Source organism: Chelonoidis abingdonii, chromosome 24 (assembly GCF_003597395.2).
Source record: "Chelonoidis abingdonii isolate Lonesome George chromosome 24, CheloAbing_2.0, whole genome shotgun sequence".
Classification (NCBI taxonomy): Eukaryota; Metazoa; Chordata; order Testudines; family Testudinidae; genus Chelonoidis; species Chelonoidis abingdonii.
Window position 1 is genome coordinate 14,597,128 of NC_133792.1, and position 22,363 is coordinate 14,619,490.

General features: G+C 42.6%; 1 protein-coding gene across 22 annotated transcripts in view; it reads right to left on the minus strand.

Annotated features, from left to right (window-relative positions):
* Positions 1-2,103: 2,103 nt before the first annotated feature.
* The window catches only part of FNBP1 (formin binding protein 1), a 143,295-nt gene continuing 123,035 nt past the window's right edge, over positions 2,104-22,363 (minus strand). For 10 of the 22 annotated variants that reach the window (XM_075060709.1, XM_075060713.1, XM_075060714.1 and 7 more), the window contains 5 exons: positions 17,899-18,008; positions 13,903-14,035; positions 12,440-12,561; positions 11,041-11,180; positions 6,730-10,154 (listed from right to left, as the gene is read on the minus strand). In XM_075060709.1, the coding sequence (XP_074916810.1) occupies positions 9,976-10,154; positions 11,041-11,180; positions 12,440-12,561; positions 13,903-14,035; positions 17,899-18,008 (684 nt within the window). In that variant the 3' untranslated portion in view covers positions 6,730-9,975. Of the gene's footprint in view, positions 5,711-6,729; positions 10,155-11,040; positions 11,181-12,439; positions 12,562-13,902; positions 14,036-17,898; positions 18,009-22,363 lie in introns of those variants that run through there. The other 12 variants (XM_075060710.1, XM_032797782.2, XM_032797780.2 and 9 more) reach the window with 3 other exon arrangements.

Sequence of the window (22,363 nt, forward strand, 5' to 3'; positions counted from 1 at the left end):
TTGGCTGCTGGAGGAGGTTGATTTCAGTGCACAGGGGAGAGTGGTGGCGGTGAAGGAAACCCTGCAAGGAGCTACTCAGAGTTTTGTGGTGAATGATGCAGTGAGAAGGATGGTTCAGTCTGGCATGCTCAAGCCAAGGAAAATCATAATGGAGACAGCTTCATCAGGGCTACAGCTGAAAGGCCACTAGCGTGTTTCAAAGTCAGCTGGAGTGGCCTGTATAGTCCAACCTTCAATTCACCAGCAGATGGCAGCATTCACAATTGCCAGAAATACTGCCTTTACATCAGGCATAAATATGTGCCAGCACGTGGTTGGGGGAGATTTCTTCTCTGTATTCAGGGGCTAGTCGTCCCTGCTCTTACATTCCCCCTACAGCGACATGGCATGCACTGCCCTGTGTTTTGTACAGTAACTGGGGTTAACATCTTAAATTCAAGGCTGTTTCTCTGAAGCAGTGATAGAGAAACTACTTGCAGAAGGGGGAAGCAGCAGCCCAGATGCTAAATCATGTTCTAGTTACCAGCAGCTGAGCTCAATCTTCAAAAAGAAGTTAGAGGGAGGTGTGGTCCTAACTTGAACACACTATTGCCATTTTCACTAGCTCATTCCATACAAAAGACATTAAAATGCAAAGCTTGTAAATCTAGAGCTAGTTGGTGCTTATGCACCCTTAACTCTGCTCCTTTTGTGTGTGCATTACAATACCATCTTCATGTGATCACAGGCCCCCCTTCCATATTCAGTGTGACTGATGAATGTGCTGTTAGAGTAGCAGCTTATTGGTGTTGTTTTTATCCTCATGTATTGACCTCCCTTGTCTTATCTGAATTCAGTGAGGCAGAGGCCCTGCGGAGTCCTGCCACTTAACGCCTCACCTCCATTTCATCCATTATATCCCATTCAAATTCTAGAGTGAATAAGGCAGCACCTTTCAGGACCCAGCTTTATTTACCATTGAATCTGTGCATGGAATGAGGAAGGGCTTTTATGGGAAAAAAAATTTGGTCTGCTTGTGTAAATGAAGCGTGCACAACAATGTATCCGTACACGGGGGCAGAGTTAAAGATGCACAGGCAGTGTAGAAATATCCAGATTTGAGTCACTTAATAGTTTTTTGACAGAATTTCCTTGTTTGTTTTTAAAGGGAAAATGATCAAAAATTCTCCCCCGTGACCAATTGTAGCAGAATGCCAGCATTAGCCCAAAGGGCATACCGTACACAGAGAGGCAGGGCAGCTGGGCCTGAGATGAGATTTCCTTGGATCCCTGCTTGCTTCCATTCAACCAGTTTCTATCCCATGAATACTTGCATAATAAAACTTGTTCCACTTACCCTTTTCCCACATGTGCCAATTCAGCACTGAGATATCCTCCACTCACTGGCACTGTCCATACAATTGCACAGACCTGGGTTATGGCAGCAGTGCAGTGACAAATTTAGTTCTGTTGTGTATATAAACTGGTGTTCATGTGCAAAGTACCTTTTTCAAAGCAGCTAAATCAACCCGCCTTTTCACTTGGCCACTAAAAGGCACAGCTATGCCTCAGTGACTATGGGCCACATTTTTAAAGGTGTTCAGGCAGTCGAAATTTTGAAAATGAAATTTAGGCTCCCAAATCAGGTACGTATTACAACGCTCAGTGCAGCAACACCTCATACCTTTAAACATCTGTCCCTGTCAAATTTCAAGTTCCCAGCACCAGACATTTTACCAAAAAAAAAAAAAAAGAGATATAAACAAACACTTTTTCAACCACCATAACTGCAGTTTTCCTCTTCTCAAATGACTGAACGGTTTCTGTGTGAGCTTCCCCAAACCCCATTCTAAGACTGACAGCTGTACAAATTCCAGTCCAAAAGATAAAAGTTTGACAAAGTATCAGCTTCTCAACCTGACCCACTGGAGAGAAAACATTTAAGCCATCTTCATCCTAGGCAATGTTCTTCCTGGTATCAGCACAATTAATGCCAAAAGGTGCCTAAACCCCCCAGTGTGATGTAAAAATTCAAGTACCGGGAGTAAAAGTGTTCCTTCACCATCCCACAGATTTCAGCAACTAGACACAAACATCGCACTCAAACAGATTTGTTTCTACTCATTTGCCAAGACATGTTGCAGTTTAATATAAAAATTGGAAAGCATCCAGCAATTCACTGAGAATGCAGAGGAAGAAGAAATAGGCAGAGTTCCAAGCTTGTGATTTATATTTGGCTACATCTAGAAGTAATGCAAAGTGGAGTTCCCAGCTGCAGGTGTAGGTGGTAATGGCAAATGTGTCACTGCAGATATAATAGACCTGCCAATGATAGCAGCAGTGAATGGCCAGGGTATGGACTCTTTTTGTGAAACAATTAGGACAGTTTTGCTTGAATCCCCTACATGATAAGAGGGTTAAAGTAAATAGCATGTCAAATTAAAGGTTTATTTAAATATGTAGATGACTTTTCATTCATGGTTACAAGGTCAATATTTGCTTTCCAATGGAAGCACTTTATTTGGGTGAATTCTGTCTCCAGAAAATAATGGGCAACACCAGAACCTTTTACACTGGCAATGAAATCACAACAGTGAGATCTAGAATTCAGTGCGCAAACACATACACACACAAATACAAATTTAAAAAGTGCTCAGCATCATGTTAAAATATAATTTGGCTTCTGTTAAGTCTTTTGACACTTCAAGCAGGAAAAAAAAATCAATATGCATCAAACCAAAAAGAACTTTTGAAAAATACTCAGCATTAAACACAACTTTCAGTATCAGTAAATATGTCTCTTTTCTTCTATATTTACAGATGTTAAGAAAGGGCATTAGAAACACTGTTTTGTTGGGGACAATGGTGAGATTCCATTTCACAGAGTGTACAATCACACTTTTGCAGTGTGAGCTTAGTCAATTCAAGCAACGTTTTTATAAACCAGTCATGTTTAGAGAGACAGGGAGGGTGAGGTAATAGCGTTTACTGGACAGACAAGCTTTCACGCTTACATGGAGCTTTTGTTCAGGTCTGGCCTCACCCACCTGTGTCTAATATCCTGGGACCAACACAGCTACAACAACACTATGTAAGTCATATGTTTAGTCTGTCTCAGTTGTTTGTTTTAAAGTTAAACTCTATCACTTACCTACTTCTTATGCTGAATACACACAGCACAAGAAAGATCTAAACTATAGTACCTGACAGGTAATTGTTTCCTTCTCATCAGTTGTAAGGTCCAAGCTTTCTGAAATGGGGCAGCAGGTTTATAAAAACTCCACAGATGGTTTTCTAATACATCCCTTTCAAAGAAAATCAGTTGGCGTGGCCAAAGCTAATGCTCCTTCTAAAGCACTATGTAGCAACACTGACACTGGAATAGTTCAGATGTTCCACAGAGGCTGACAATAATATACTGTCCACCTAGATTAAATATATAAAAGAAAACTCTCTCGTTTTAACATAGATGGCACAAAAAGGTGAAAGTCAGCTGATTCTAGCTGTTGATTCAACAGTGCATCAGACACAAAGGAATAAATACTGCAGCTAAAAATATTTGTAGATATTTGCACACCTGTTGACTGCTTAACCATTTAGATCCCAATGGAGATATGCTAATATTGAAATGCAGCAGAATTCTCACACACTTGTGTCACAGGTCTGCATATGAAGTTTAAGACAAACTGTCTACATGGTGGATTTTATTCTGGTATCAAAGGCTTGCAGATCTAAAGAGCTAAGTGACGGCAGTAACAGCAGTGGTATGGATGGCAGTTTAGCTGATTTTTGACCCTTCGGACTGTGATAACATTGCAGCAGAAGGGCTTCAGAGGTTTCTAAGTTTGTACCATCTGCTTAGACAACGCAGCCTCCTGACCTATGTTACTTGATTAAAAAAAAAATTGTCTTCTTGCTTGCTGAGGCTTATAGTTATTAAGCATGATAAAGCATTAGCTACAGTATTAACTACTGTAGAAGTGAAGGACTCTGCTATTAAAAATGAGGTTTTTTGTTATTATTAAGAGGGACAAAATTGTGAACACAACATTTAACCCACCTTAAAGACAACCACCTCATCCTAAAATGGGAAGAGCTGGGTGATACCCTACATAAGAATGCCCAATTCCTGGATACTATATTTTACTATTGTCCCTGCTCACAAGAACAGGGGACAGCATTGGAACATGCACAGGCCTGCCTGCAAATCAAAGCTGACAAGTCTCATTTTAGGGCCACTAGCCATGATGGCATCCATTTTAATTCTCTCTTATTCTGGGCCTTTTACAAAAAATCCATGATATTTCTTAAGAGCTGGGGATTTCCCCCTGCTACTAAGACAGGCCTTGGAAAGCTGCTCTTATTACCCACTGGCTGCTGTTACACAAGGTTTGAGGAGGTATCTGATTTCTGCAGTAGCCTAGTAATGTGAAGATTTTGGGAGAAGGAGAGCGAGAAACTCAGTTTTAGGAGCTTAGAAAGCAACCTAACCCCTCTTTAGGGAGTTTGACTCCAGATTACTTGATATTTGGAAGCAGCATAACTTCCTCTGCACTAGGTACAGCACCACTATAAAAATGCTTCTCCTTTAAATAAGATCACATGACAACAGGATGGTTGATACTTGATGATGGATAAGTCCGGATTCCTGTCTGAAACCCCTGGGCAAAGGTCCAGTCTGTGGCGAGATGGAGGAGGGGAGGGGAATGCCGTTTGTTTTGGTTTTTTTACGTAATTTCTGCTGTTCAAACACACTGATGAGAGTGCACAGGGGCTCATGCAAAAGGAGAAGGCAGGTCTGAAATGCTCAAAACTAGAAAGAGATTCAGAAGAAGGCGCCGTTAGGAAGGTATGCGCAGGCAAGGCAACAGGGCGAGCATGCAGGCTGAAACAAGATTCAAATGGAGGTCTTGGTGAGGGAGAAAATGTGGCTTTAAACCAAAATTCCTTTGTGTGTGTGTGTTTGTGAGAGAGCAGGAAAGCAAGCAGACACTCATGAGTTGCTAGGCTGGCAGCACACAGCAAAAGCCAATAGGGATTGAACGCTTCGAGGGAGCACCAGCCATTTGTAAAAAGTAAAAAGACTGATTGACATTTGGGACCTTTTGGGGAAGGTGTAATATGGAATAATTGGTGTGTAAAGTTTAACATAAGCCGATTCGGGGGTCAGTCCAGCTGCTGTCATATTGTTCCTGTTAACTGGCTTTCCACTTGTATGTACCTCCTTCCCTAGCTGTCTGATGAGTCTGCCTGTAGGATTAGCACTAAAGGCACCATGTGAAATGCTGATGGACCAGTGCAGACATTCAGATGGGCTGAGGGCCACAGGAGGATAGAATCCCAACTAGCACATGCATGGGATTCTCTGGTTACTCTTTGCATCCAAGTGCAGCCAGCTGTTTGTGTCTGGTTGTGGGGAAGGTAGTGGTGGAGTGGGTGGGGTTTGCTGGTTATGCTCTATGGAAAGGCAATGTCAAGTTGGCAGAACAATGGGAAACGTCAGTAAGTTAGTCTGAGCCACAAGTAACATGCCATAAAAAAGAGCAAGCGGCTGAGTAATGTTGGGATGGAATTTAGATTTCAGTTTTTTCAAGTGCTGACTCCACACCAGACCAGGAGTCTGTCTGTATGGGCGAATTTTAACTGCCTGCGGGGTAAACAGACCATTTGTTTCTCCTTCTGTGACAAGCTCGCCCCAGCTTCTTGCACCAGCACAAACACCTTTAGGAATCTAAAACATAAGAGACAAAAAGAAAGAAAGAGACTTGGGTTAGAAAGAGGCAGGGCGAAGGGCTCGCCTGAGAGTGGCCCTGCTTCGGGGAGGTTAAAGGGGAAGGACAGCATCAAGAGCATTTATCAGGCTGCCTTATGAAAGGGTTAAGAGCAGCTCTAAGTCAGGGATTCCCTTTGGCCAGAAGCAACCCTCCTTGTTGAGGGTCAGCCACCAGGAAGTGTATTTTCTACTCGAAAATCAAAGTAACTCTACCCCCTCTTCCCCGGTGATCCCCAACCTCAAGCAAGAGCTTTACCCTGAGCACAGCCCTCTTCTGGTGACCATGCGGGATGCAAAATTCAAGAATGGTTCCCCACCAAAGGGAATCTGAATTGTTTACACCAGATGAAACAATTAGCTTCTAGTATCTGCAGGAGAGCAGTGGGTGGATTTGGTCAGACTACAGCTTCCCGTGACAATGAACTACTGGGGAAGGCTAGCAGGGTAAGTATTTTTATACCTGGATAAGGCATTTTGCAGTGATTAGAATACATGCATCCAAAGAAAGCTGATTGTTCATCAAGCAATAAACAGTGAGGACCCTTCATCTTGATGGGAAGTCAAGAAAGAGACAGGAAGGATGCAAACATTCCTAGCTCATAAACCCTATGGGAAGGTACATTCTTGTAAGCACATGGTTCTGGCCCAAATCCAAATTGTCCCCAAAGTTCAAGGGTGTTCTGATCCAGGGGGTTGGGTTTGGCCCATTAGATGGAAGGACAAAGGGTGAATTCCCCCATACATGGAAGCACATTTGAATCTGAAATTATGGGTCAGGCCTGTCTCTAATTTTCATAAAGAAAAGGAAACACAAGAAGAGAAAGGGAACATATTAACAACGCTGCAGTGTGAGCTCTTTCTTAAAATGTAATCACATCCTTACTGTTAATAAAGTGCTTTTCTGAGGGTTTGGACCATTTGTTTTGCATCTAACAGGTAATCCGCTTATGTGAATAATCATCAGAAAACCCCACAAGAATGAGAAAATATGTTTATTAGAGGAAGAGATGATGGTACAGCTAGCTATGGGGAGAGACCCTCACCCAGTAGATGAGTTTTCTTTAAAGAATAAGAATAGAAAAGGAACAATCACATTGACCAGATATAACAAACTTTAACACAGAACAGAAGTTTCTATAAAAGTCCAATCAGAGGCAGGCAGCAGGAAACACAAAAAAAAGTTATCGACTTAACAAGATTTTGTCTTAATGGTTATCAAAACAAAGATTGGGTTAAGCAGTAGAACAGGAAATAAAACCATTTTTAATATATATATGTATATATAAAAATCGAAATTCAAGTACCTTTAGTTATTAAGTTACACTATATACAAATTATTCTTTTTATGGGGACCACTATGGACATATATTTAAGAAAAGGAATTAAACTAAAAAAGATGTCCTAATCCAGTTCATAATTACTGTCTCCTAAATATTTTGGCAAGCATAAGTAATCATACTGTATATCCTAGATAAAAAGTGCCTCAGCGTGGTAAAAAAAAACACCCCCCTCCCCCAAGAACCTGGGTTACAGTTGTGGTGAACAAACAGCGGAGCTGCAACAAAGCCAGAATCCTAGAACTGTCAATAGATTTATATACACACAGTGGGGAGAATGGAACCAACAGGAGCAAAGCAACTGAAATACTAATCAGATTGTGGGCCCAACATTTGTTTCAAGAAATAAAACCTCTGAAACAGGCTCTGTTCATTGTTTGTCACTCAAACAGCCAGTATTTCTAGGGGGATTGAACTGGGCATGTTTGTTGGGAGCAGCGGGAAGTTACTCAAATATTAAGAGCGTAATTTTATGTAACTTCTTTTGATTATCTATCTTTATCTCACAGCATTACTCAGAGACAGACAGTTTTGCTCCTAAGTGGGCTAGAAGGTATGATTTCTAATAATGGAGGAATTCCCAGACTGGATCAGACCAGAGGTCCTACTAGTCTAGTATCCGACAGTTCCAGATACTTCAGTAGAAGGTGCAAGAAACCCTGCAGCAGGCAATTATAGGATAACCTTCCAAAAGAGGAATTTTATTCTTGACCCCCCCAATAAGAATCCCTGAAACCAGAGGGTTTATAGCCAATATATTCAGTTCCTAGTTTGCACATGTAAGTATCTGGCATTAATGGAAGCTGCATGTGTGCACCACAAGGAGAATGGATTACTTGTGTATCCTTCCTTTAAATTATATTACAAAGGGATGGGAATATTGTCTACAATTATTTCACAGAACTGGGCCAAAACCCACACTGGAAACAACACACCTTTAGTTTCAGGGGCTGAATGAACTGCACCTAACAAATGATCATTCATTGACAGGGCATGTGCATTCCATCACTTCTAAAGAAAATTTTCTGAAATACACCTCTTAAAATAATTGAAGAAGCAAATCAGCAGAACAAAAGGACAACAGGCCTATGCAAACCTACTCAGGGATTTTCTGAAGTGATATGTACACATCTGGAAAAAAGCAAACAGCCTTTATTAATGAGGTTCTTGCTTTTGCTGGTTTCAGTCAATATAAGTGTTTCACTCTGCCCTTAGACACATGGGCATGCTCAGAGGCATACCCCACCCAACCTGCTGCTCTGCTCCTGAGCAGCTGACTTCACAGACTGCTCTGCTGATGTCTATGCATGCCAGTATATTCAAAGGGAGGGGTGAACAATTGTTATTTTGAGATGGGTTTTCTGTTGCCCAACAGAGACTTTTGCAGGACAAAAATTAAACCTGGACATGCAACTACCACTGTGCATGGGGCAGGCACTGCTTACAGGCAGTCTCCATACCAAGGAGCACAAGGTAATGACCAGATCTCATGCTGAGCTTTCTGCCTTTCCCTGGAGTAGGCAGTACTTGCATTCAATTGTATACCACTTTACAAGGGTAATGAGAAGATCCAGGATGCTGAGTTTTCCACATAGACTATCTTGGCGGAGGAAGGGATCCAACTGATCCTATCTTTGCCAGTGCAAACTGAAGGAATTACGGCAAGATCAAATAATAATCCAGGCTGTCATTTCAAAAGGACATGGTACTGCATTGCTTAATACTGAACCAAAGAAAAGTGAATGAATAAAGTTGTGTGGTTTTGTACAGGAAGCTCCTCTATTTCTATTGCTTGCAGTCCAACGTGAAAGTTACATCTTCCTTTTAAAAGGGACAAAAAGACTTGGTGCACAGAGAATAGTTAGACTCTATGAAAGAAGATGACAACTTGCAGGATTAAATGACTGAAAAATCCATGCACTATTTAACAGTAAACTTCAAAATCTTCCTGATTTGAAACAAGATGTCACTTCCTCAGAGCTGGAACCTCTTTGATTGCTCACTGGACTATATCAGCAGGGAGATACTTGAAGGGAGCAGCATGCACATACCCTGATTCCATGCACACACTTTTCACTTACACAACACAGACCCTCAGTCACGAGGTGTAAATAGCGACAAGGGGAACAAAAGGCATGAATCCAGGCTCTGAAATATTCCATTGATTGTATGTGAGCAGAGGATGAAACAACTAACTGTGCTGTGCATCAGCAGTAACCACATATGCCCAAAACAGAATTTTCTGAACTGCAACTATGGAGAGGGGAATTCTAGTCTAACACCACCATCCTCTTGATCTACCACGGATGGTGGAATACTTTGTGGTTACATTTTCGATAGACCCCCTTCCCCTTCCCCTTCCCCTAAATACTAACTAACTAAATGATGATCCCTGCCTGAATTTACATGGCCCACAGAGAGTATATTAGGCTCTGAAAAGCTGCCACATTGAAATACAAACAGCACCCTAATTATTTCATGTATAACACTTCACGGAGTCAGTTTGCAACAAATAGCATACTTCTGACTATGGCTGAAATGCCACGTATCATCTGGATAGCTAGAGAAGACACATAGTTATTAAGAATGACCTTATATTCCCCACCTTGAACTGGGTGGTATATTGGCAGTAACTGAGCTCTATCCATGGAAGGCTGTCTCAGCCACAGAAGGCTGGGTATCCCCCTATAGTTAACAGTTTTATCCCACTCAGTATCTTCTTATCGGACCAATCTAAATCACAGTGCATAAAGTCATATGAGTCTGTTATTTAAGAGTATGAAATAATGCACTTTGTGGCATTATGTAGTCCTTAAAAAGACTCATCATAGAGCAGTTTCAGGGTGGGATGTCCCTGTGAAAGCAAGCAAAGTAATAGAAAGGATATTAAATGTAAGTCATAGCACCTTTGGCATTTTTGTCCAAATAGACTTCAACATAGGATGTTGGGACATAACCCTCCTCATCTTCATTCCTCCGGATTCGCGTCCACCCATCGCCTTTGTCTTCCTCTATTACATAGAGCATTTCGCCTTCCATTACTGAAATTGTGCCTTCATTCTGACCTGAGACAGAGTATACAGTAGTTTAGGATTTCCTGTCCACGGGAGAACATACAAACCCGATTGTGGGAAACTCAGCAATGGTACTGAAATACACCCTCCTTTAAGCATGAGCAGCATGAATAAAACAGCAATAATTGGGAGAAAACATCATGTATTCAAAGAACCAGAAGAATGCAACTCTGATATCAGACCTGTAATAGAAAATTTCAGTACAATCAACAAGTAGACACAAGTGCATCATGAAATTGGGCCTCCACTGAATATCTTTTAACTAGTATTGAATATTTAGCCTTTACTGTTACTCTGCTGAGATGCAGCTACCAAAGGCAAATGTGTTTATTTACCATACTCAGGGTAAATTTACTAGCCCTTGTGTCTGGCAGTGATAGGAGGGTCTGTTCATCTGGTCTACAGCTGAATACGGTACTTGTACATTAAATAATCCTCGCATAAAATCTATTTCTTATACTCTGAACAGCTCATTTAATACCACTCTCCCCAACAAACTGTCCAGTAGTCTGCAAAGAGCTTGGGAAATATTTTTGCTTCAACTTTTGCAACCATCAAAATTGCTCGAGTCTTAGCTCCAAATCCCAGGACTCTGCTGGAGCCTGCTCACTCCTAGCATTCTCTGCTCCCCCTGAGCATCCCCTCTTGCTGCAGCTTCCAGGGGCTGTTTATAGGGGAATCACCTGATCCCTCTCCAGGCCCTCTATCTCTGGCAGGACAAGCCACCGTGTTACATCCATTTCTGCTTTTCACAACAGGAACTGTCTCTTATTCTATATGTGAACAGTGCATAGCACAACGGGGGACTCTGGAGGCTACTTGTAATACAAATAAGTAATAAATAAGAAGTGAAATGGAGGCTGACGGTTAGTGGTACCTTCAAACGTATAGAGAGCTTTACAGGTTCCTATGGTAGGGAGTGGTTCTTCATCATCAAACTCGTCATCAAACTCTGTCACTGGCACCTTCATCTCACTCTCCTGACTTGGCTCCTCTGTGTAACTGCCATCTGGGCTGCTCAAGAAAGGAAAATATACGGCAACTATAGCAACCAGCCTCAGGAGCAGTGTGACAAGGAACACGCACCTGCCAGAAACACTCAGCTGTGGAAAGTTAAGGGCCAAGTGAGTGGTTGCAGTTAGGGACAACTTGATCATTTAGATATACCGTCAGGACGTGCCATTGTCAGTCACCGCATTTCCAGCACAATGGGGGAAATCAGTTCAATCAACTCGTCCTGCCAAGGCCTCTCAAATGCATCTCTCTCGCCTACCTTTCCCAACGGCCAGTGTAGTAGTTCTTTATGCTACTGCGTAAGGGCTTGCTGCATGTTCAGAAGGGCTGTTCCAACAGAAATACAAGGAGACTGTATTGCCCAGTGTCCTCTGCACATTGGAGGATGGGCCTAGGATTTTGGGCACTCCCAGAGTTTTTGGGCACCTGGATATTTCCCTTTCTAGTTTTCAGGTTATTTCCATTAGGAGATACCTCTATAGTGGTGTGTAATGACTGAAAACATTATATGCACTGAACAAATGACATGCAACAGTTCTAGCGCAGCCAGGATTGGAAGTTTTCTGAGACAGCCAGCTTACGTGAGATTTCCAGTCCAATTTTCCATTCCCAAGAGGTCTGGAGGGGTCTTTATTGGGAAAAGAAGGGATTCTGGCCAGAGTGCTGCAGCTGGTAAGCATCCCACACAACATCTGTGTCTTCCTGCATATAAATCCGAAGGAACCCCACGGAAGTCAGTGGAGTTGCTCTGGATTTGCAGTCGCATAACAGTACAGAAAGTGGTCCCAGTCTTCAGTCTGCTCTGCAGGGGTGAAATTCACATCTATTCAGAGGGCCAGCATGACACCTAAGCAACACTTACATCCCACTTAATGTCCTTACTGAGACACGACTGGTCAATAGGCCTTGTGCTAACTCTCTGCACAGGAATGAATTTCACCCTGTGTGCATGTTTGGAAGTGACAGAACCAAACTGGGCTTTAGACCTGTTAATGTTGTTCCTGGAAAACATTTACTCTCTTCACATTTCCCCAATTTTTGCTGTGGCAAATTAGAATTTTCTGCATCAAAGTAAGGAATTATTTTCTCAGAGTGGCAGCTTGCAGTCTCATCATGGATTAGGCTTGTTGCATGCAAGATTTACACATCTATTGCTGAAGCACAGCAGTATCTTGTAAAGAAGAATTTGCCTCTAATGAAACAAAGGGAGGTGTAATAGTAACTAGCATGCTAGTCTGGACAGCTCTGTACAGATACTGTACCTCTCCCGGTCCTGTGCACAGTTATTGACGGCTGATGTGTTCTGGGTGTCATACATTCCGCTCTGTCGTCTGCTCTGCTCAGTCCGCACAGGTAGCCTGCCTTCAACCTCGGCCAGCCAACCCTGCAAACAGAAAGCAACGGGTTTCACATGCACCAGATAGCCAAGGGACAGAGTTTGCTCTTCCTTCGCCCGTTTGGAGATATACCTAACACCTGAACCACCAAAACTATAGGCAAACAGTCCACTAGTATAAACACACACAAATCTAGCTTCAAACTGCTGTCATTTAGAATGTCATTCTGCATTCTAAATCTATATTTAAAAAGAATAACGTTGCCAAAAATGTATGGGCTGATTCGAAACACTGCGTGAGTCACATCCCTGCTGGCTTAGCAGCAGGAGTTTACTGGAGCTGGGCTGAAGTGCTGTTGGTCTAGGAACAAAGAGGTAAACAGAAGGAAGCTGTGATAATTTCAGAAACACAGAAGCACCCAAAAAAAAAAAACCAAAAAAAAAACAACTCTTATTGGCCAAATGGAAAAGGACAATAGTTGGGAGGAAAGGAAAAGCTGTTGGCTTTCAAAGGGGCCTCACAAGCAATGGAGAGTAAGGCAAACAATTGTGACAAGCATCCAGAATTAACTGGCTGTGTATGTTTTAGTCCACAACATAATCTATAGCGCATGGAATGTAGTCCTTCCTAATTCTGATGTAATTACAATAGTTTCTGTTTATAATGGGTTCAGTTATTCCAACTATTAGTTATACTCCAGAGTCTTTATATCTTTAAAATGCTTTTTGTTGACAGCAGAGATTGTTCCTTAAAATGTGCTTCGTCTCATGGCTTCTGTCCAGCTCTCTGACATTTCGATAGCTCTATCCATGGATCCTCATCACATTTACCACAGCAGCTCCTTTAGACAACAACATGTTTCACAATTGATTTTTTTTTATCCTGTTTTGGATTTCCACGAGACCTGGGTGGGGGTTGGGTGGAGATAAAGCTTTCGATGGCCATCAGGTTTTTACCATCAGCAGATATCAGACTGGTAAAACGCACCTTCGGCTGTGAAAAGATTAAAGTGGACTTTTTCCAAGTTCTCACCTGTATCTCTGTCTTCGAAGAGGCATTTAAAACCCATTATTGTTGCAAATGCAAGAGTACCAGAGCATTTCAGAGCATTCTCCTGCATCCCCCTGCTCTACATAAGCCATTTTCTGTGACAAATTACAGAAAAATCGAGTTGGCTGACAAATGCAGATGAAGGATCCAGGACATATTTATGCTAAAAGGTGGCTGTAAGGCTCCACTTGAGCAACATATTTAAATACTGCCTGACGATAAGCACTTACTTAAATCCATCCCTGCTACGCATGCACTTAAATGTTTTCCTGCATCAGGACCTATTCGTTTAAAGCTACCATCATGAAAGTGCATTAGTACTTAAACCCCATCCAGACCTCAAATTTCTGAGCCTCTAGTTGCAACTTTTCCATATTTTGTCCCAGTTCAGTTAATTTGTGATCCACGCTGGCTGCATCTCCCATCTGTGGGTTCTTGATGTAGACATCTTTCATTTTTGTTAAGGCATCTCTGTGAGAAAAAGAAAATGCAACACCAGTAAGTCAGGTAGCAGCTGGGTGTGTAAATCCTTCTGGAGAAACCAAAAAGTTCCAAACCAGTCATTCTGCGTTTATGGTTACAGGGGTAACAAATTGTAGGGAGAAACCATGCCAGGGCTTTTGTCTTGTTTAATTAGTAAATAGGTGGCACTAAAGATCTCTCCTTAACGTATCAAAGTTGTCTGCATGGAAGAGAGTTTATAAATTACCAGGCATTGCAAGAACTGGGGATAGCCTTTAGCAACAATTTGTAAGACGTGAGACATTGCACTGTGTACAAGTGGGATTCTTCCACCCTTAGTCATGTTGAGCCTTACTCCACAAATAGCCCATGAGGTTTTTTCAGTGTAACTAAAGATGGTAGAATGAGCTCTACAAGCAAATCATTTCCAAGAGTGGCATAAGAAAGGTACTGAGCCAGTGTAAACATGCAGGATTAGATTTAGATTAAAATGAATGGGAATTGGACATCCAACTAATCCGGGGAAAGGTGACTCTATTCTTGGATTAGGATATTTTGGGGGGAGGAGATGGGGAGAGTCAAGGTGTGGAATTGACTTTCATTCACATCCACAGCTCTTCACTCTTCCCCCGCAAAGAATGGCCTCTGAACTCGCTAGATCAGGGGTGGGCAAACTTTTTGTCTGAGGGCCATGTCTGGGTATGGAAATTGTATGGTGGGCCATGAATGCTCACGAAATTGGAGGTTGAGGTGTGGGAGGGGGTGAGGGGTGCAGGCTCCGGGCGGTGCTTACCTCAAGCAGCGGCATGTCCCCGCTCTGTCTCCTACGCGAAGGGGCAGCCAGGGCGCTCCGCATGGTGCCCCTGCCCTAAGCACCACCCCCACAGCTCCCACTGGCCACAGTTGCCAGCCAATGGGAGCTGCGGGGGCAGCGTTTGGGGCAGGGGCAGCATGTGGAGCCCCCTAGCTGTCCCTCCACGTAGGAGACAGAGCGGGGACATGCCACTGCTTCTGGGAGCTGTGCGCAGCAGGGTAAGCCCCCGACCCTGCTCCTTGGCTGGAGCAGGGAAAGCCCCAGACCCTACTCCCCAGCAGGAGCTCAAGGGCTGGATTAGTTTGCCCACCCTGCGCTAGATAAATATTTTCCCAGTCTTATGGACATATTGAAGTGCTTACATCATCTCTCCACATCCTGGGCTGAATGCCATCCTAGAGAATAGGCTAAAGGCTGGGAGGTGGGCATTCCAGTAACAGAATAGAGTGCTAACGAGAAACTCCCACTCTGCCTACTGCATTGTGTTCACCTTAAGAATATGCAACATAATTTGCTCCTGATAGCAGGTATCCTTGTTTTCCATGATAACCCCTCCCCCCCCCCCCATTCTCTGATAAAAAAAAAAAAAAAAACATAAAAATCGGCATTTTTCCAAGATTAAAATGAAATCTGTAGCCTGCACCCTGCCGCCCAGGGCTGGTAGCCCGGGTCCCACTGCCCCAAGCTAAAACATCAATTTCCAATATTCCTGTGTGCACGCTAGTGGCAGGGGGTTCTACTGTATGTGTTTTTATTTCTTCCCAAAATGTAAAAACTAAAGATTCTTTGTAAAAAGGCAACTTCTGCATTTTTTCCCATTTTTCAGCGGCAAACGCATTTCTAGGATCCCTGCTGATCAGTTTACTTCACGTTGCTCCACTGTTCAGTCTAAAACTAAATCCAGATGGTTTGGCTTGGTAACAGTGTGCAAGAGATGTGACACTAGGTCTAGTTAAGTTACGCAGCATTTTGAGATTGTATTAAAGGCTACACATTTCATATCAACTCAGGTGCTAAATGCCTAGGATCTCAGTGATGGTGCTTCTGAAGCACAATATCAGGAATCTGCTATCACAAAGCCAACGTTAACATGCCTCACGCTGTCCTGTGCTCAACTAGAAGGCATGTCCTGCGGAGTCATCTTTCATGGCAATGTGTTGCACCTGACTTGAGGCAGGTTGAGGATGAATTTTAAGAGATTTTCTCTGCAGAACACGAAACATTTTAGGATTCAGAAATGAGCTGATTTATGAGCTGAGTTCTCATTACTGATGTGACTCTTCAGCATTGCTCCAGGCTTTACTTGAATCAAAGTCCCACAATCCAAGTTATAACTCTTTTTATTTGTGAGGTTCCCACAAAATCTTTGACAATGGCAGCCCTGTGTCTGCTTTTGCTTTGTGCATGGAGAAACTGGGAGAAGAAGTGGGTGGCAAGGAAGTGGGATTGTTCTGTGGTTGGAGCCTTAAGGGCATTATTTCAAATTTTAACTCTTTTTTTTTTAATTCATTTTATGTGTCTCTGACTGTTGCTGTTAGTACCTTGCTCACCAATCTTATTTTTCTGTCTACTGTAGTCCTCACTCTGCCCTGATTTCATGTATGATCTGAATATTAGGTTACACTGAAATCAATTAAAGAAAATTAAGGGGAAAGGGAAATCTATTCAAGGAGAAAAACTATAGCTACCCTATTACATAAAGGGAGCATGTGAAACAAAAGTAAACAGCTACCTATAGCTACCTTTTTTATTTCTGATATGAAATAGGGATTAACATCCCCACATAATTTATACAAATAAGCTGTGAATTGATTTTTAACAGTCATCAGATCAAAGTTAAACACTTTTTTTGTGAAAACAAAAAAGACGCTGGTTAAAATGCACAATTAAAGGGACAATCCTAGCCCAAGATGTGAATGAATATAAGAAGCTGCAAATACAACCGGCCAGAACCGATCAATATAAATGGAGTCACTTGAAGTGCTTGCTTCTAAAGTCGGATGACAAATTAAGCCTCTTAATAATACATCTGCAAAAGCGCAAGAATCATTAGCTCTTCTGCTTCCAGGAAATGGACACTGGAGAGCACAGACTTTTAAAATGGGCACTGATGAACAATCTCACACTTTTGTCAACACAGCCCTGCAGATAACAGGTTCTGTTATTAGGAATCTCCCTAGTGCATGTGATTTCTAAGCCTAAAAAGTACAAAAGCTTTTCGCTAAGTTCCAAGTGCACTATACAGCCCTAGGTTAATATTGGATTTGCCCTCTATTGGAGGACAGTATCTTCCATTACAGGGGAATGTGATAATCTAGGAAGTGTTTTCCCTCTCTTTCATAATCCTAAACTCACAAGCAATAAATAGATGCCAGAAATGGAAAGTTTCCAAGCTTGCCATACACAGGCTTGGTATATTTACAATAAGCCTCCTGCTCAGTGCTGATGGGTCTGTGATTTTAGTAGTCCTGAAAGACACGGTGGTTTGGCTAACTGAACAGAGATGGATCTTGTATTAAAATACTGTCACTATTGGGGCTGATTCATATTCAGAGGCAAATACAAAGCATCTGCGACTCTTGCCTCACTCAGAAGTACACGATTGCTCAACTTAAAAAGGCTGTGCCAGAAAGAAAGAAAAACTTTCTGTGGTGGCACCATCTACACAAGTCACTGAGATTCTTGTGGTATTGCCTTAGTATCCTGATACAGCAGTGGTGGAATGCACTGCAAAAGTGGGTGGGTGGAATATACAGATAACTAGCAATCCTTCCCTCCACTCCTTTTGGCCTCCCCTTTAGGTCAAAATTAAACAATTAACTTCAGAACTTAGACCACGGGGGAATTTTACCTTGTCTCCTTGGCTGTTTTTAGTCATCTAGTGCCCATTGCATCTTCTATTCCAAGAGCATCATATCAAATAGTGATTTACAGGGCATGAGCTACTATCTTGTTCTTATTTGTTGCTTGTGAAAAAAAACAGCTTGCTAGCGGACACTCCTGTTCTGCTAAATGAAAACCTATCTCTAATTCTTTATTGTATCGTGGTTAGGCCTACCTTTGATCCATTTCCTTCTGAATCTCTTTGTTTAGCTCATCAACCTTTTGCTGGAGTTTCTTTCTTCTTTGCTCGGGTGGGAGATTGCTGAAGTCCTCTGGTCCTCCCCCCTACACGCAGAGTGGGAGGAAAGAAAAAGGCAAATGAGAGACAAAAAAATTCTGGTCCATCCTTCAATATTCTACTTTGAAAACACTCCACAGGAAAATCTGTGAAAAATCCCCATGGTCTGAAGCATTTGCATGCTTTATCTTTAGATCCCTAAAGCCTTGAATAGGTTGGCACCTGGATACTTGAAAAAATCCCATTAAAACAGTTGAAAACAGCTGGGTAACTCTTGTGCCATTAACTAGGATCAACCTTTCTAGAGCCAGCAGCAGGGCACTAAGCACAGAAGTCTTTCTACCATGAAACTTGCTCCCTTCCTCCTGCTGTTTGCCATGGTCAGAGTTTCACACCCTTTAGGACATCATGTAAGATGCACTTACGCAGTCCAGCCCGTTTCTGACTACAGACAGTCACCGCTGAGGTGTTTTTAGCCTGGCAGTTGAGTATTGTTATTGATCTCATGCAGGGCGGTTTATTTGGCTGCCCCCAAGAGGGTAGCTTTTACAGGCCTGTTTAATTTATAGCTCTCCAGTCAGGGCCGGCTTCACGGTTTTTGCTGCCCCAAGCAGCAAAAAGAAAAAAAGAAAAGAAAAAAAAAGCCACGAGTGTGATCTGCAGCACTACCGCTGCCACTTCAGTCTTTGGCAGCAATTCAGCAGCTGGTCCTTCGCTCCGAGAGGGAGTGAGAAACCCACTGCCGAATTGCCGCCGAAGAACTGGACGTGCCGCCCCTCTTCCTTGGCCACCCGAAGCACCTGCTTGCTGGGCTGGTCCCTGGACCCTCTAGTACCCAGATGCAGTGGGGACTCAAGACCTTTTTGAAGTGGACAAATAAAAATGAATGTGGAATTTTCCCTAATTAAGGTGAAACATAAACACATGTAATTTGCATGAACTTCCTCCATTAGTTGTATGTCATTTACATACTAATAGTTCCTTGCTTTTATTTTAACAAAAAAAAAAAAAGAAGAAGAAGATGACTGCACCAATTCTAGTAGCTATGTGGGAGTTCACACAGGGTGAAATTCACCCTGCCCAGAGTAACAATACAAAGCCTTCTCATCATTAGATCCCTCTTAAGCTGCTCATGCATAGCATGGCCCTGGTGCCAGATACTTGCACAGGTGTGAATTTCACCATCAGCAGAAAATCCTTCTCACCACATGGAATTAGGGGAAATTATTTGAAAAACACCTAACAAGAGTGTCATTCCTGAGCCACAGATGGCACAGCCATAGAAAACAGACAGCAGAAGACTGCCAGCTAAGAAACATGGAAGCCCAATGCTAGAAATTGTGAATCTGTTTCCATCCTGATTTAACACCACATTGGATTTTATCTGACAGAGTTCCATTCTCTCTGGAGGCCATATCTTTCCTGCCTTCCCCTGCTGTGCTGCAGATGTCATCCTCACTGGAAGCACTTGCAAGCTTTTACTCTCATGCTGTGCTTCCATTTCACCTCTGCAACTGTAAACTGCAAACCCACAGTCAGGATATGGCTTCCTCTAGCAACATGGAGATTTGGGTGCTAGCGCCACAGAAGTAACCTTGATAAAACAGGTAAATTATTTTCCACTCTCTTAGAAGTGCTCTCTGATGTTAAGACTCTCTTGCATTCACTCACGCTATAGAAATTTTACCTTTGGGGCTATGCATCCAACTTATAACCATACTGTATTCTTTCCAGTGGGTCATGACCGATTCACCGTATGTTGAATCCCTAAACTATCCAGCAGGTCTGGTTCTCCTCTCGCTTACACTGGTTTAAATAGGAAGTAATTCCATTAGAGTCAGAGTTATACTATCAAACAAACCAGAACAAGAGGGAGGAGAATCAGGCCGCCCATCTCTCATCTGTTTCTGATTTTGTTTGAAACAAAATACCCCGTCTGCCTTCAGACTGCTGCTCCCCTCCTTCCTGGCAGCACAGGGTTTATAGAGTAGATAGAACATATGCACAGTGAGTTTCCGAGCCTTTATGATTTTTTTTTATGGCAGCCCCTGCTTTCTCTGGCAGGGAGATGAGTGGAGGGGTTATAGTGAATGAGGCTGAAGACATCTCAATATTAATAAACTAGCTGTACCCTAATCTAAATTACTAACCTGAGTTTATACAGCAGATTTTACAAATTTAATGCCAACAATTCCTTCATACAAAGGGATATTGAGGTGGAGGAGGGAGGGAGAGCTGACCCTGCAAATGAAAATCCAGACAAAGTTCAGCTGACTAAGCAGCTTTGTGATGGCTTGTGATCAAAGTTGCTAGGTGGATTGTGTTAAAATGCCAAATGCTTTCCTCAGAAGAGTGTGATTCCGCAAATACTTTGCCTCAAAACCTGCACTCAGATCTTTTCAGCTACGCACTGACTGGGTTCTCCAGAACTGCTGCTTTTTCCGAGTTGTAGAGTGCTATGTTCTAACAGAGCCTGTGAGCGTAGGAAGGGAGTGGAGGGTAGTTATAATGGGTCACCTTGCACCCTCCCCTGGCCCTCTTAGGAGTGGGAGTGTAACATACACTGGACAGGCCATTAAGGAAAGCAGGCACTCTCACTTAAAGGGACAATGATCTCCCATATCCCTGGGCTTGGTCTCTTTAGTGGAATTTAAGTCCACTTCCAAAAATACTCCCATTTTATGAAAGGATTCAAAGGCAAAATGAATGTGAATGCAGGAAATAACAATGGTTTATTTTACCAGTTAGTTAAAATATGGTACATTCCAAAAATCTCATGCCACTCCCTGTAATCCTGGACAGATTTGATTTATTACCTTCACACACCATTAGAATTTGCATGCTACAGGAGAGGTCTGTTTTCATTTATACTTGTTCGTGCAAATGTCATTTTCTTTAAAAATATTCCCCATCCCCTGTACAGGCATTACAAGAGGTCCATATATTTTGCCAGTGGAGTAAGATCATTAAAGCTGTACATATCCTGGTCACACTGAAGAGTCTGGAGTTGTTTGGAGGATGGGAGGGATATGTAGCTACATAAAAGGCTACAAAAACATACTACTTAAAGGATACACACAGGCAACAGACCCCCTCCAGTGATACCTTAATGGCAAGTCACAAAAGCACCTAACTGAAAATGGAAAAGCCCTTTTAACACAGGGGTTTAATTCTGAAACCCTCCTCACCCAGAAACGTAGGCCCACGCTTGCAGCATCCAAGCACAGCTGGATGTCAGGTGGGCGCTAGTAGACAGTATTTCAGACCAACGCATTAACATTGCACAGAACTACATCACTGACACGCAGAAAGAACCCTCACTGAACTCACTGAGTAACTTCTTATCAAAAAGGAGGCTCCAACTTCTGACCCAAAAGGGTCAAGTCAAGAACCTTTTGCACGTGTTGGCTACACTTACAGTACACGCTGCGGCATAGGAAGATCTGGCTTACACACATAATGCATCAGCCGCTTACTAGTAATATGACTAGCAAATAGAATGAGTGGAAGGACTCTGTATAAACATCAATGACTGCTAGCTCTGTGGCTTGGTGGAGAGACGAGGTGAGTGAGAATCTCTTTTCTTGACCAACTTCTGTTGGTGAGAAAGAGAAGCTTTTGAGCTACACAGAGCTAAGGGCAGTTGGGTTTGTAAGTAAGGGAGGGATCTCTGCCATTTTTCCTTGGGACTGTCATGGGGCTGAAGGATTTAGGTTTGGACTGTGTCTGGAAAGGTAATGGCTACACTAGTTGTAGTAGTAAGGGTACTTATGTGATGCTTTGCACTGCATCAGTGGAGCAGAAGGCCTTGAAATGCCCATGAAGATGCATAAACCCTGCTGCAGGCACTGCAGCGGAGGAGAGGAGCCTTAATGGCACAGGTATTCTTAGAAGAAGCCACCAATAATTCTCTCACCTTGTGACAGAAGTCACCTGCTTTGGGGAGACTTGGTGCAGAATGGTGACCCCAAGAATAATGGGGTGAAAAAAACTTAAAGCCTCTGACTGACCAGAAAAGGAAACCTCCCAAACTAACATCACTAATGACCTACTGCAGATCCTTTCAGGCTTCCTAAAACTTACATCAGTCCTTTGTACCCTGCTACATGTTGGCCTGAAATGATTCAGCAAAATATTTAAATTGAATTCTTCTGGCTAGGATCAGGAGCGGCAAGAAAGCCAAGACAAGTTATCCAAAACATACCAATGTTTGGATAACTATGCCTTAACAGTATGCTGTCTTGGACGTAAAAAACATCATCACATCATTTCTTTTCACACATGCTCTTACCCCTTCCCTTTTCAGTTTTGTGATGCATTTTCTTACCATATTTCGAGATATCATCCTGGTTGTATCCAAGACTAGATTTAGGATTCATATATACACGATCATTTGCAAATT